The sequence below is a fragment of the Syngnathus floridae genome, chromosome 2 (genome assembly GCF_059516105.1).
Source record: "Syngnathus floridae isolate MCC-2025c chromosome 2, RoL_Sflo_1.0, whole genome shotgun sequence".
Lineage (NCBI taxonomy): Eukaryota > Metazoa > Chordata > Actinopteri > Syngnathiformes > Syngnathidae > Syngnathus > Syngnathus floridae.
The window spans coordinates 25502626-25518506 of NC_142414.1; the positions used below are offsets into that span (position 1 = coordinate 25502626).

The 15881-nt window shown below is 46.9% G+C and overlaps 1 protein-coding gene across 4 annotated transcripts in view; it reads right to left on the reverse strand.

Annotated features, from left to right (window-relative positions):
• agap1 (ArfGAP with GTPase domain, ankyrin repeat and PH domain 1) overlaps window positions 1–15881 on the reverse strand; it is a 41154-nt gene that overhangs the window by 21879 nt on the left and 3394 nt on the right. Inside the window, exons 1-10 of one of the 4 annotated variants that reach the window (XM_088399636.1) lie at window positions 11349–13097; window positions 7099–7157; window positions 6931–7018; window positions 5452–5466; window positions 4972–5057; window positions 4743–4884; window positions 3990–4124; window positions 2013–2140; window positions 1225–1380; window positions 1055–1147 (exon numbers count right to left, since the gene is read on the reverse strand). In XM_088399636.1, the coding sequence (XP_088255762.1) occupies window positions 1055–1147; window positions 1225–1380; window positions 2013–2140; window positions 3990–4124; window positions 4743–4884; window positions 4972–5057; window positions 5452–5466; window positions 6931–7018; window positions 7099–7157; window positions 11349–12453 (2007 nt within the window). In that variant the 5' untranslated portion in view covers window positions 12454–13097. Of the gene's footprint in view, window positions 1–1054; window positions 1148–1224; window positions 1381–2012; window positions 2141–3989; window positions 4125–4742; window positions 4885–4971; window positions 5058–5451; window positions 5467–6930; window positions 7019–7098; window positions 7158–11348; window positions 13098–15881 lie in introns of those variants that run through there. The other 3 variants (XM_088399652.1, XM_088399644.1, XM_088399662.1) reach the window with 3 other exon arrangements.

Here is a 15881-nt window from a genome sequence, read left to right on the forward strand (position 1 = left end):
CGAGGGACCAATTAGGCCCGACTGTTCCTGTTCCTGCGACCCGAGCACTGCAAACGGGTATTTTTAATGAGCGAGCTTCTCACTCCAAAAAACGCTTTTCTTTAAGAAGAAGGCGGGCTGAAGCGCCGTCACCTCGAGTGGCCCGGAGTCGCTCTAATGAGATCAGGAGTGCTGACAGGTAAGCTCTCCCAGTTCAAACTCCCACAAACACCTCATCCCATTGATTTCCCCTCTAATCTTCATGACTGACAGCTCCTGCGAGGGCGCCCGATCGAGCCGTTTCGTTTGACCTCCCGGGCGAACGCGCGGCGGGACACGACGGAGAGAAACGTAGATTCCGACATCAAGCGGCCGCTTTCATTTCGACGGAGATAATGACGGACACGCGCGACATTTGTTTTACACTCGTGGACTTGGAGATAGCTCCTCTTCGAAACCGAGTGTTTACTCCGACTCAAAATGAACGCCGCCAAAAATCTGGACTCTGCCCACCGAGCCGCATTTTCTACATCACGGGTTCCCAAAAAGACGCCGGGAACGCCATCGGGAAGAAATGAGCGACGCCTCCGCTGCCGTCTCGCCGGCGCTCTCTCTCCCGGTGAGACGTCCCCTAATCAGAGATGCAATTTGTTCATTAAGAGATTACAAACGAGGCTGCGGCGCCGACACGAGGGTCATGATTAGCGCTCGCTAATTGCCTGATATGCTCGTCGGGAGGAAAGCCCGCCGTTGCCGCCGCGACGGCCGCAAATTAAGCGCCGACTCCGCCGCGGCGGCGTCTCGCTCGCCCTCCCCTTCCTCTCGCGCCTTGAAAAACGCTACGGCGGGCGCCAAAGCGCTCAGCTGCAGATGAGAGGGCGAAGGATGCAAAGGAAGCAGCTTGAAGTGCTACACGGCGGCGTCAAGTGGGCGATCAAGTGGGGGAACAGAGGGAGGGGCGGCGCCCGTCTCCTAATGATGCGCTCGGAGGACCCGGGAGAGCTCGGCGCTCTAATTGATGTCAAGTGTGTGTGATTTCACTCTTAATGAAGAGCTCGCAGACAGGAAGTCTTACCTGTTTGATGGGGATGGCTCGCCCGCTGCCGATGCTGTCGGCGCGAGCCTCCAGCCCTTTTTTATCCTTGTCCGTCTCGCTGGTCTTCCTCGACTGTGGAAGAGAGGCGAGGATGATCATTGGCGAATGCTAACCGTGTCGTGGAGGAGCCCGCCCGAGCGCAAACTGACGGTGAAGAGGTTGGAGCGACGCTTGGACTGCTTTCGGACGGGCGTGGGCGTATTGGTGCTCTGCGGGACGTCGATGCGCAGCTCCTTCTGGCTGGTGCTCGGCGTGGACGGCACCGACGACGAGTAGTCGCTCAAACTGCCGCCGCCGTTACTTGTCTGAAACGACCGGACGTTCGGAAAGTCAGTTTGGGCCGTTACACAAAACATCACGGTGTCATTTTGGAAAAAACGAAAAATCAAAAACGGACAGTCGAAATTAAGATATACGTAATAATGTGAAAGTATTGAAAGGGAGGACAATTCCACGTCCAAAATACTACACCATCACATTTACATTCTTCATCATTTTTTTTTTTTTTTTGTGATGACTGCAATTAATGCTGCAATTCAATCTCATGTGGACTGATTTTTTTTTTTCTCAAATTCAAATATTTTTGGTTGAAATGACTTAAGCTGTCACGATCCAATTACAATTATTACACTCCACGATTACAAACTGGCATCATCGTAAGAAAAATTTATTTTAATACGCATTATTTTTCCACAATGTTTGTTTATATTCTTGAATTAATACAGTACATTTACCTAGTTCTAACTTTTTTTTTTTAGACGTTTGGTCCATTAAGGAACTTACACAATTACCACGTTTCAAACAAATGTATCAAAAAATAAACAATCGTTTGAATAATCACGAAACCAAAATAATCATGATTCATGTTTTTGATATTTGAGCAGCCCTCGAGATGACTTTTTAATATGTGGAAAAAGTGACGTGCTGCCTCACTGACCTGGTTGACCGGGACGTTGGGCACCTGGGTGGTGCAGATGGACGAATGACTCGGCGAGTTTGGGAGCGATTTGCACGGGCCTATGGACAGCTGCTGCTTCTTCCGAGAGGCCACGATCTTCTGAGCAACTGCAATACAAAACGATATTTTTGATATCGATGTTTGACCACGGCCGTGAAAGTAAAGCCAGTCCATCTCTGCGGCAAAAGAAAACCCGTCAGCAAGTAGAACATGGCGAACGTGGACGAACGCTGCACACGCTCGCTCGAAAGGAGACGAGTTCAAACTTGACCGAGACTCTGAACCAATCAACGCGGACGATTGTTTTAATTGAACTCGTTAAAGTTGGTTGATGAGGAGCCCAATCGTAAACATTTACCTCCCGCTGACACGGGGCGAGCCAAGGGCAGACGCTGAGAGAACATCTCGGAGGGGCGGAGCTGGCAAAGCAAGTTTCACTCGCCATTACGACTTGTCGAGTTTGTCTGACGTATTTTCCGATGGATGAGACAAAAAATTTCCAGATATAATGTTAAGCATTTTTTTTTTTTTTGCTTACACATGCACATATTATAAAAATCTTAAGAGTTGACTTCCCACTTTAAGAACAGTTATTATAAGGATGCGCTAAACATTTAAACCGCACATTTAACTTCATAATTAACAATTTATCTCTCGCCATCAATCACAACCCTGATGCGAGAGGCGAGCGCTTGCGTTAACGTCGGCGCTCTTATCAGATTTATGGCCGAATGTCCCATAAAGATGGTGGTCGGGGCTGGTGGGCGGAGCCGCTGATTCCGCAGTCTGGAGAGTTCAACTGTGACATTTAATGCTTAAAAATATCATCTCGCAAGTTGCGCCGGTAAAACACAAACTTTAAAAAAAAAAAAACCACACAATTACAAAAACAAAGCGGACAACTTTTTGTTTTCATGGTCGACTTCTCCGAATAGCTAGCACATGTGTAGCCTGCAGGTGAACCTCACGTGTGTATGTGTTGCGCTGGATGAACATTAGCGAGTGCTCATCTCAGCTTGTTAGAGAGTGTGAACGATGTGCTCGCCTTCCACACTCTGACAGATGAGGACGAAGCCACAGACGTGTGTGTGTGTGTGTGCATTTGAGGCTCATGTCGCCGTAATTAGGCTAATTAAATTAGCACGCTGATGGACGAGGACCACAGCGTAGTCAACCTCGCCCCTGCCCCCTCCCTCCCTCACGCAGAGGTCACTTCTCCCAACCGGACGAGGCTTCACTTCTCATTACACGTCTAATGCGCTCGCACGAGGAGTCACAAACGAAAACAAATAAGCCAATCGGCAAAGCATTAGGCAAATGAAAAATAAAAAAATCTTTCAAATATGACGAGGCACTAATTTCACAGTGGCTGCCATGGCAACAAGACGGATCAAATTTGTCTCTCATCCATGTTGATTTGTAATTTTAAGACGGTCTCGCAAATAGCTTTTTTAATAGTTAAAATGTTCCTTTTTTTTTTTTTTTAAAGGGACACAAGCCAAGTCACATCATCTCCAACATGCATTCACAAATAATCACGTTCAAGAGGGGACAGATTTTTTTTTTCTAAACTTTTCGAAACAACCCAACATGGACGGAGCCCAGTTGGACACATAAACTGCAAACGTAAGTTTTAGTGAGGATCAGGATTGTGCGAACGTATGGACGCGGCAGATGTGGTCCACGGAATAGTCGCCCGCCACGTCTGGACCTGGCGCGCCTGTCCTTTAATGGGTCGGTGTTTTATGAATCCGCCCGGGGAAGGCTCTCGTCTCGCAGCGCCCCTCCTTGCCTTGCTCCCCTCGCTATGATAAAACTTAATTGCTGTTCGGTTAGAGCTAAATAGCTGAGCGGGTCAATTTCCCCCCTAATTGACGGGCGATTAAGAGTTGGCGAATGTGCGGCGGGGGAATGTGACCTTCCCACAAGACTGGACTCTGCAATCAAGATTCTCACCGTCCTGGAAGACTCGCTCCACGTTGAGGCCGTAGGTGGCGCACGTTTCGTAGTAGGTGCAGCGCTTCAGGTCGTTGGACAGTCTTCGGGCCCGGCTGTCGTCAATCACCCTCGGGTTGGACGAGCTGATGGCGTCTGTGGAAAACACCTTCGATATCAGCGAATTGATCCAAACTCAAAAATTCATTTATGGTTTTTGTCATTCACGCATTCATATCGAACATCTAGGCACTGTTTAATCAATGCCGAAGTCACAGTCGTGTCGATTTAAGATGCAGTACAAATTGTTATGTGGCGCCATCTGCTGGCGAAAGTGAGAGCTAAGAATCAAAGCAACAAGATTGTACAGCAATTTTTCTTCGAGATGACCAACCAACCAAACAACCAACCAACCAACCAACCAACCAACCAACCAACCAACCAACCAACCAACCAACCAACCAACCAACCAACAAATAAAAGTGCTCTGACATTCTTCAGTCAAGATAATTAATTAATCATCCATTTTGCTTGTTTCTACAGGGGCCACGGGCATGCTAATTTAACTAAATTAATATAAAGAAATTATTAGAATGAATAAAGTGAGTTACGATGTTGATCTGGGGAACTCCATCAGGGGAACGCAATAGGCCACGATAACGCTGTAGTGTACTGTTTGATGCCCTTTGTGTGGCTCCAAGAACTCTCCACTAGGTGGCAGCAGTGCATCATAAAAACATAATTGCAACACGTTTGTGGATGAATGTTTCAGACCTTGCGTGCCAACTAAGACCAGGGGCAGGTCGGCAGCGTTCCTGTAGTTGGCGAGACGGTTGAAGTAATGATAAACGGTTTGGAAGCTGATCTCATCCTCCAGACTGAAGACAAAGATGACTGCATCAACCCACAGAGCGAACTGCAGATGGAAAAAAAAAAAAAAAAAAAGCCAATGAACAATGTGGCTCATCACATCGTGGGCAGATTACACAAAATCGATTGTTACCTGAGCCTCTGGTGGGCCGCCTTCATCCCTGATGAGCAGCAGGTGACTCTGCTCATCAACCACCATCTCCTTCTTAAAACGTCCACCTAAAAGAAGCATTTTGCGCATGACATCATCAGATTACTCATCCTCCGTTGAGCCAACTGGGCTACTAGATCAACTACTTTAGTTGGAATATTATTGGATGGATGAAATTGGGTGTTGGCGACTTCTAATCAGGAGATGTTTGGCTAGGCCAAGGAAAGATTACTTCATCATTCATGATGGCTGATGATGATGAGACGGGGACCGAGAGCAAACTAAGATGGCGGTTGTATCATCCCGACGAGTTGAGCTTGGGGTTTCGGTGTAGTTAATTTGACACCAGGATGGTTTGTCTTAAAGAACCAATTCACGAGGTGATCGAACGGAATCCAAGCTGTCGTCGTCAGGCTGCTGCAACCGTGTTGAACTTAAGAGGAAGGAGAAGAGGATAGTTACCTGCATCCACGTCAGCTAGTAATATCGAGAAGCGAGAAGACAGAGAGGAGGAAAAAAAAAAACACAGGTGAAAGGTGAAGAGAGCAAATCTTCCACCTTTAGGCTGGCTAGCAAGAGAAGTTTGAGAGTGATGCATTCAAATGAAAACGAAAACATTGTCATTTGCCGTTTTCTAAAAATGAGGAAGCACCACGCCGTTTCCATTTGTGAATTCAGAGAAGGCCGCTCGCTTCCAAATGTGCGATTGATTTGCACACGCTTGGCGGTGAAAGACGTTCAATCAGCTGCGCACGCCGCTGGGCCCGCGATACTTTGTTGTCTGAGCGTCCGTGAACACACCGCCGAGCCGAGCCGCTACTGCTTTGCCGGCGGGGGTGTGCAGCCTCAGAATAGTTCTGGTTAGCGGCTTTGTGGCACTGTGGTTGCTGCAAAGCCGCCGTCTCAGCTCTGAATCAATCGGCATGGGAATGGAGGAGACGACGGCATATTTTTAGGCTCCAGGAATTTGAAAACAACACAGAAAGTGATTTTGGCCCTGCGACGGCGCAGCAAAAGTTTGAAGCGGCACACTCGCGAATCAAATCCATAAAAAATGATCACGTTTTCATCAGAGCCAAAAAACTGTTGGCTAGTAGTTAGTTGGGGGGGGGGGGGGGGTCTTTGAGACCTTTTGAGACAAATTTTTTCTTAGGGGCGGAGTCTGCAATGAAGGATTGGGTGCCCACCTTTTGGTACATTACGGCTCTTCTGCTTTGAGATTTTTTCATACAAGGTTTAAGACAAAAAGCTAGCACAGATGTTGGCAGACAGGGAGGTGCAGCTTGTGAGTTTTTTTTCTTCCCCCAGCGGAGGAGTACAAAGAATACTGGAAGTGGCGGTCAGAAACGGGAAAGTTTACACCAAAATATCCCCAGGTTTTGGCCGGCGTGTGATGCATGCTCTCATCGAAAGAAATAAAAACAGTTACGGTCAAAAAACCTCGTCAGAGGTTTTGACCTCCAGTTGGCGAGCCTCGATTTATGACTGACCCAAATTACGAGCTGTGAGATATAAATCAGTTGATTGTTGTGCTCGTACATCAAGTAAACCTAAACTAAAACTTCAACAATAAAAGCCTTTTGTTGTTATTATCCTGTGAACATTTTTGGAAAGTTTCTGACTACCGTAATTTCCCGACTATAAAGCCGCAACAGCTACATGTAGCCTTAAAAATAAACACAAACAGCGTCGAGGCTACTCTTTGCAAGTTATTGATCACCAAATTAATCAAATGAGTGATATGAAAATTCTTTACGAGTGTGTACTCAAGACAGTTTTGCTGATCTACTGTTTGGTAATTTCATAGGTCAGATGTGGAGACTACCATGAAGTTCATTAATAATAATAATAATAGTAAAAAATATAATCAAATTAACTGAGCCATAAGGGTATAAAGAAGCAGGTTGCAGTTCGGAAATTCCAGAACTTCTCTCTTTGTACCTTCGGGTGACTCCTCCTGGACGTACGTTCCTGTCAGGTATCTGTGGACCAACGCCGACTTCCCGCTGGCCAGGTTACCCACAATGCCCTGTTAGCGAGAGCACCTTATTTTCAATAAAGAGGAAACGTCACACATTTGGGGCGGGGAGTTGTGTCGGGGCAGCTCACCACTTTGAGTTCCGGCACAGAGCGACTGAGAGTCCACTCCTGGCTGTTCACAAATGCATCTGAACGAGAAAAAAAAAAAAAAAAAAAAGTTAAGCATTTTATGAAGCACTCAACTGAATAAATTGTGTCAAGGCATCATTTTTTGGATGGACTCGCACACCACCAAAAACTGTAGAGCATCGAATATTCTGCCAATCGGAGAATCTTTCCATGGAAATAAATGACGACAAATCACAAAACTGAAACTTGCCTCTAAATATAACTGTGGAAAATACTTTTGAGCGTAACCCCGACTAAAACGAGCAGATTTGATGCCAAATTGCCGTTTGTCGATCGGGAGCGAACACAAGGCTATTGAGATCCGATTTGTACAATCTCGACTTTATTTTTGGACCAGAGAAGGGCTCCTTTCATTTACCATGTTGAATGGAACTTTTTCAGATATTTTGGGACTCGGCTGCATTTTTTATTTTTTTATTTTGGACGAGGCTGGGTCAGGGGATGAGCAATGCATAACTTTACATATATATTTTTGCACTTCAAATAAAAAAATTGCGATCTAAAATATTTTTCCACTTTGAATTAAATTTTTGGTGATGTCACACAATTTTTTAAAAATGTTTGCATGCGTGTCTACTTAAAAAGAAAACGTCGGTCCACATACACGAAGTAGGCCAGTAGGCCGCACCCCTTCCAGACCTTCTCACTAATTCATTAACCGCAATCTGCGAGACGTGCTAAAAGCCCTCCAGGTACTGAAGATGCTCGCCCGGCTTGCACTCTCAACTCGTGCGACCATTCCAGGAAATATCTAGAACATGCCCTGACCTACAAATATCCATCATTTATGGAGTGATGCACGCCAAGATGCTTTGAGACATCAAACTTGTAACGCTACACTAAACCTTCGCTCCCCGCGAGGGGGGGGCTGACGGCCCGAGGATTTTGTGGAACGATTCCATTCGGGAATTAGATTCATATGATACGAAATGTATCCCGATATATTTTAAACTGGAACCAATCGATTCAGTTCCATTGGTTTCAAGTTATAAGCGATGTTCCGATTCAAATGGTTTTCCCGCCCCTCACGACGACTGCGGCCAAGTTTCCACACGTTCATCTTTATCAGTCTGGACGGAATCCAGGAGAATCCAAACACATAGGAGGACATTGTAGAGGTTTCCACAGATGCCCGCTCGCTGCCAGGCAGGATGTTGATTCAGCTGTTTCCTGTTTTTAGGGACATTTGCATTGATGCGTTCTCATATTAGCAACATTAAAGAGGACATCGTTCTGCCCGCAACGATTTTAATCATTTAACGATTTTAGTCTGTGACATTTTTTTGGTGGGAAATCCCAAGCAGGATTTTCCAAAAACCAAATCTTGTGCGAAATTTTACGAGGAAGCAGATTATTGACCTCTTACAGAGCTTACAACATCAATAATAGAATCGAACTTTGACCTCTACATGCACACAAAATGGCAGCACCGTTTTTAAAGCGGTCCCAAATCCGATCTGTGACCGGCACCGCAGGGAATCCAGGTGACTTGAAAATAGAAAACGAAACAAACTGGCACGACAATTGTGGCGAGCTGAGAGCGTCTCGTGTTGATTGACGAGAAAACCCAACAAAGAGGCTGCTTGGTTTGTGGCTAACAAACGACATTTTTACCGATCGTGGTGTTAAAAAAGCAATCGGGAGGACTCGGCGGGATGTCAAGAAACAGCTCCTATGCATAAATACAGTCTGACCTACATATCATGCCGACGCTCACCAGATCCACCCCCCCCCCCCACCAGCTTTGCACGCACACAGCTGGCACCATGCTAGCCGTTTTCATTTCATGCCGAATCAAACCGAGCCACCGTGACACATTGGCCGGCTGGTAACCGGGTTCACTATGCAAATGACGGCGAGGGTGTAAAGCAATTTTTTTCCTCCGATCGTTAGCTACTCAAGGGCGGACAAAGAGAAGAAGGGAGAGTGATCTCATCACCTGGGTGGATTTGAGCTTTATATACAGTAAGAGCTTTAAGCAGCAGGGGGTGGATTTCGGTGATGCGTTGTTTGCACGCCAGCACGGCTTGGCCACTATTACGTCGACGAAAACAAAGTGTACAGACGCAAATAAACGTATTATAGAATCTAAGCGGCTAACGGCGCGTTCAAGTGGTTTGACGTGTTGCAGGTGAAGCTAATGCTAGTATCGTTGGGTTCCTGCCTGCTTTTAAGCCAGGGAAGTCCAAACTTCTTTCAAAGAATGAATTTTTTTTTTTATTTTTTCAATTATAAAATCAATTTTACAGGGCCAGCGAATGGCACCCGCTCCATCGTTTGAACACACCTGCTCATCAAAGCCTCACGTACGCTCACCACGAGCTCTAATTTCGTCCTGAAGAGGACGTGGTGGTGAGGGGGAGGAGGGTGACCAACACAGACATACCCTTCACACTCTTTGACCTCCACACAACCTCTGGCAAGCCACTTGATAACTGCGGCAGATGGCTAATTGTTAGCTAAGTCGGGACGAGCGATTGCGCGTCCAATCACGTTCGTACCTGTAATCAAGCGAATCGTGGGAATTCCAGAACGAGGAAGGCGTGACGTAACCGAACTGGACGCAAATAATCGTCGACAACATAGAAAAACTGCAATGCCTGGAGTTCTTATCTGGAAACAATAATTTGAGGCGCCACATGTTTTATTTTAGTTGAAAATTGTAGCAATAGCAAAACAATAAAATGGACAACCATCGAGAATGAAGGATGCCATGTGGCTCATTTATTCATTGACAGAGACTCTCCACCCTTCGCTTTTTTTTGTCAAGGATACTGTATATATGAAATTACGAATAAGGGAAGGATGCCTTCATCTTTCTGATCAGATGTGTGTGCATGTGCGCCTCACGTTACTTCTGCATGGTTGTGGATGTAGGTCACACATACACACTCGTTCACACACACACAACAACAACATACTGTATCGACACACCAATGGGGGTCAGTACAGGACGCTCGCTGCTCAAACATTTATCCCACTAAAATGCTTTTGTGGAGAATATTCGCCCTTTGGAGCATTGGGGGAAAAAAAGCCCCTCACTTGCCAGATTTCCTGTCAGGGTTCATCAAGCCCGTTGGGAAGATTTTGAGGTCAGGGGTTGCCAGAGTTGCACACGCCAGCAGAGTGACACTCAAGTGTCACATTCTCTCAACTTAGTGTCTTTTTCTGCTTTCCACGTCAAAGTGGCGGCCGTGTTTCCCCAATGCCCGAAGGCGGTCGGGTCCCTTGACCTGCATCGGGCGGGGAGGTCAACGGTCCAGTTTGGCGACGTCTTGCTAAAGCGGTTTGGTATTGGCGGATCGTAATATTTCGGGGCGATTCAACACATACCGGCAGAATCGTACTCACACCTGAACACGTCTCTCGATTAATTTTTTTTTTTTTAGGTCACTACGGATCATGTTCCGCTAAAAAGTCCAAACTTACATCGTATGGCCTGTTGTTGTAAATAAACCTACTCAAAAAAAAAAAAAAAAAGTTTGTGGAGCCTGTTTTTCCAGCTGCATGGGAGCAATTCTTTCCACTGTCGCTCAGTGATTGAATGACAAACATTTTTCTAATATTTTCTATGGCATCCTATTCTACAAAGTCATTGGTGGATCTAAAATGACACTCGAGAGCAAAAGATGGGAACCGTGTGACTCGAAGCACACACACAGTGTAAATCAACACCACATGGCGAGCTGCTTCCTGTCACCAGCAATGTTTTCTGCTCGCCATTTGGCAGACAGAAGGCTTCTTGGAATTCTACTTCTGAACGATCCGAGTGAGGAAAGCGGCTTTTTATCTCGCCTTGACCCGACGATGCTAAAAGTGAACACCCGTACGAAAAGGTTGGCAGCTTTGACTTTCTCAAGATGCCCAAACATGGCTTCGAATGCGAAGCGTCCCCCATCTCGGGGCTCTTCCTCTTCCCTTATGACCTCATTTTTGCTATTTCGGTTTATTTCCACTTGTGTCTGGAAAATGCTGGTTATCTCAACGTTGTCACCTCCTCACATGCACGGACGGATGGGGTCCTCTTCGACCTGAGCCGCCCCGTGTTTGCACTTGAGATATGAACTCCGTGTAGCTCCAAGTAATGAAAGGCAAACAACGGGGCGGCTTCAACCAAACATCACCCTCCTGTCCTAAACAAACACACATCAACCCCCTCAAACACACACACAAACAAAATGCTTGTTTACCGCCTGGGCTTCCATTCACGCTCTCCGTGCTGGATTGCAGAGGAGTGGTTCTGTGCCGGAGGGAACGGACGGCGCCGGGGCTCCCCACCGGCGTCCAGGTACCGGTCCCGTCCCTGCGGGAGAAGATGCCGCTGAAGAAGCGTAGCAGCCTCCTCTCACCGGAACGTCCTCCTCTCCGAAGCGCCGCCCCGTCCTTGTGCGCGGCCAGAACCTGGAGGTCACTGTTGTCCAGCGTGCGATTCTTCCCGCCGTGCGCGCTCTCCCAGCTGCTGAGCTCAAACACGGGGTCCGTCTTGTTCAGGATGGCACCGACTTCCAGCGTTCGGCTTTTCTCCATGGTGCCGAGGCGAGGGCGGGCGGCGGGGCTCTGGAACTCGCCATCTTGGTTGACCTTCGGGCTTGCCGATTCCAGATCTGTGCGAGCAGAACTGTTTTGCTGTTTGTCCTTCATTAGCGCTTGCAAACGTGGCCGCTCGCTGCCTGTCCAGTGTCGAAAGCTGAAGCTGCGGCGCAGCAGGCCGGCGGGTTCCCGCTGAGGTGGCGTCTCGGGTGTCCCGTTCGGAGGTGACGTTCCGTTTAGGTGTGGCGTCGTCCCGCCGTGGTCGAATGACTCAGGGCTCTTCTCCAAACTCTTTGACTTGAAGAGTTTCTTCATCTTCATCACGCCGCTACTCACCACATTCCCAGGAGAGTCTGTCCTAGCACAGTTCTCCTCAAGTCTAGGTGGAGATTCCTGCCAACTCATGGACGCGGCGTTTTTTTTCTTTGTCATTTGGAGCTGCTGCTTGCGAGCCAGTTTGAGCCTCCCCAGCTCCAGCTGGCCGGTGCTATACGTCCTGAAGTTCCTCATGTGGCTTTGCGATGACAAATCATCAGATTCGTCCTCCACTTCTTCCACTTGTTCTAGCAGGCCACTCCGCTGGGCCTCCAGTGAAGCTTGGTGCCTGAAGGCCCTCACCTTCCCCACTTTTGGCTTGTCCGACGCATCTTGCCCATCCTCCAATGTCTCCTTCTTCACCAGCGTGAGGGAGATGCGGTACACTGTCTTCCTCTGAGCCGTCCCTCTCTCCATCCCTTCAGTACAGTTCCCATCCAGGAGGAACATGGCCGAATTGCCAAGTCCTGCCTCAGAAGCTCAGCACATCTTCGAAAAAGTCTCCAAGAAAATAACTCACATGGTTAAACGATCATTTCCTCAACACGTTAAACTAGTTGATGGAGCATTATTGAGTGACTTTCCGGTCATCCAAAGGCGCAAAAAAGAGGACAGGAAATACATTCCGCCTTCATCCCCATAGAGTTCCGTTGGCTGCGCAAACACTTCCCCAAAAAAGGGAGGAGGAAGAAGAAGAAGAAGAAGAAAAAAACAGCGTGCAGGTGTCCTCGCCTACAGCAGCTCGCAGCTCCACCTTCCTTCGTTGAGTGTCGCGCTGTCACTGCCGCGCAATTCCAAAAGTAGAAGCTCAACGTATTCCCCGGTGCGAACGCGTCTGCTTGCCACCGTGCGCGTGCATCCCCCGCTGCGCCTTTCACCTCCGCTCGGCCGTCATTCTCATTCAAATAAGCTTCATCTCAAGACGAGGGCCATCGTCAGACCCTTCACAACAATCCCGATGCTGTCGCCTCCATTGCGTTCAGCTGTGCGCGCGCGCGCGCACGCACTCGGGCAGGCGCGCACGCAGCGCGCACGCAGCGGCGCAGAGAAAACATGGAATGGATTTTACGCGCAGCATTATCAGCGAGCTACAATTTGCGATCTTTGACTCCCTCCCTGCAAATAAGCACTTTCCATTTAAAACAAAATAAAAAAGCATGAGCGATTTGTTACGATTTCCTCGCGTCATTTTCTTTCCTGCTGAGGCTGACCGAGTTGCTCTTTCGCCCCAGTCCGTCTGCCTGAAATCCATTTGGGGTTTTACTTTGTGCCGAAAGGGGGCGGTATTCTCTGTGCTGTCAGTGAAGTTTGTCAGCAACGCCCGGAGCAGCCTTGCAACAGAGCGACTGAATGAATTACTAATTTGCCAGCGATGAGGGACATGTACAGGAAAAAAAAAAAAAAACGTTTACCCCCGTGTTAAAGTTGAATTCAAAACGAGTAATTATGCAGTAGTTCAACATATGCTGAGTGTTTGGGCATCGTTTGGTGTTATTTGTGATCCCCCAAAAAAGAAAATCGGTGCCTGTTGTGTGGAGCCATGAATCGGCTTCCCTATTTACAACAGTTCTTATTTGCACTTATTGTTTTTGCATTGATCTTAACTGTTTGCAAAATGACAGCATTTCAGCCATTTTTTTAAATTGGAAAATATAGAATAACAAAAATAATTTAGTATGTCCCTTGCTGAAGAGGTCAGCGTTGGAGCAGGTGAGTCATCACACTCCTTGTGAAGTTCTCTAATCTCTGTGGTGAAGCACAAAATCCCCATGTCAAAATCAGACCCGCTGATACGTTCCATCAGCAAGGTCACCTTCAAGGTGCAACTTCAAACCGGGATGCCGTGAACGTTGGGAAATACACGCACACCTGAAAGGTTGCATCGGCAGGAGGTACATCATCTCCCTCCCCCCCGTATTGCCACACCCCCTAGAGACAGTAAAACTGGGTCAGTCAGTCAGCGATGGGAAGAGGGGGAGGGCACGTTGGGGAGTATCTATTGCTGCCAGGAAGAAGCTCATCAACACCAGTGCCATCAAAAACAAAACAAAAAAAAAACCTCATTGAGAGGAAGAATCACATTTCCACATTAGCAACTGTCAATTTGCATAGAAGAAGAAAATCAAGCCTTTCGCCCAACCGGTTTAGACGCGGGGAAATTGCCATGGTAACCAGCCGCCTCGCTTTGGGTGGTAACTGCTCCAAGAGAATTTCTGTCAAATGTAACTGTCGACCTTCATTAGCATCCTCTGCTCCGCGGAGGCTTCATGAAGTCTTTGAGGTAAAATTGTAGTTGGCGTTTCACAGCTGATCTGGAGTTGCAGATGCTCTCCGAGCAACAACAAAAGCGCAAATACGACAAATACATTAGTAATGTGTATGACCTACTTTTTGTGGCCCACATCTTCTCTGAGCTCACCACCAGAAACCCCCCACAGAGTTTACTGCCTTGAATGCTTGTAGGTTATTACAATTCTCTTTTCAGTTACTTCATTAAAAAAAAAAAAAAAAAAATCCAACAAGCATGAAGCTGACATCATTTCCACCGATTATTACATTCACATCCCATTTGTTGGTGTACTTGCTTCTCACCCAGAGAAGATCTTTGGAACAATTGACCTTATCACTTTGAAACTAGAATATTCTGCAATTTACAGGACACAACACATCCTCAGAAGTTTACAATTATTGTTCTATTCAGCTTCAGGTTAAAAGCAACATCTCAACGTGCTATATAAATAAAAATGTATCACTCCGAAACGCCAGCGCATACTCAGGCAGCACACGTTACTAACTGCTGCCCCCTGCTGAGCATCATTCAGTAGTGCACCTCGCCTGAACTATCGCCACAAGATGTCGTTGCTGGATATAAAAGAACGCTTCCTAAAAATAAACGCGTCTCGAAGCAAATACACGTGGACGAACGAGGGCACAGTGACCACAATGAAAAAAAAAAAAAAAAATGTCAGTAAGGGTTGGGAGCCATAGACTGCAGTGTGGCATGTTTAGAGTGTAAACATTGGAATAAAGACACACATCACTGAACCATTTTAAATGAAATAAGTAAAATAAGACCGACACAAAATACACAAAATACTTGTGCGGTGACCCAAGAGAACAAATTTCAGGTTCTCAAGTTAGAGACACTACCTGGGGCTCATGTTCTTCTGCTCATGATTAATTCAAACTGCTTGTGTCTTTTCGCAATCCGAGGGAAACCTCGTCCTTCCACATTTTTCGGCCTTTTCTGTTCCCTCCACAATACTTGCTTCTTGGAGGTGTGGCTCCAGGGATCAGATGACAGATTATCAAAAATACAGTCCACCATATAGTGAGTTGGCGATTTTCTCGTGCCCTTGGAATGTGAAGTGAGTGCTGGTTATCCCCTATAGTGCCTTCAGTGGCTCTTAAAAAATAAAGGAGTGAACAAATGATGGTCATTTCAACCATAGAAAATGAGTGTTGGATTTTCTTGCACAGGACAAATGTCTGATTTGTAGTGCAAAAATATCAAAACATTACAACAATGGTGGACATCAAGAGCTATATTTGCATTTCTTTTTAGCAAAACTGTTGAAATATTATATTATAAGCAATATTAGAATATTGGACGAGCAGTTAAAATCGCCTGAAGGAGGGCAGATTACATTTACGTCAGGCTGGTATCCGCGTCGTGGTATCGGAGCTTTTTTAACAAGTCGCCGCCGTCACAGGAAGATACGGGAGCATTGTTGCGCTGAGGACAGGAAGTCTATTTTAATACCCGCGTGCGATCCGTGTGGGACTAGCCTCTGCTATTGTTTGGGTCGGTGTCCGGTGCTTCCTTTTGGTAGGGGAGCGTTTGGAGAACAACTGCAGCTGCCAACATGACGCATATA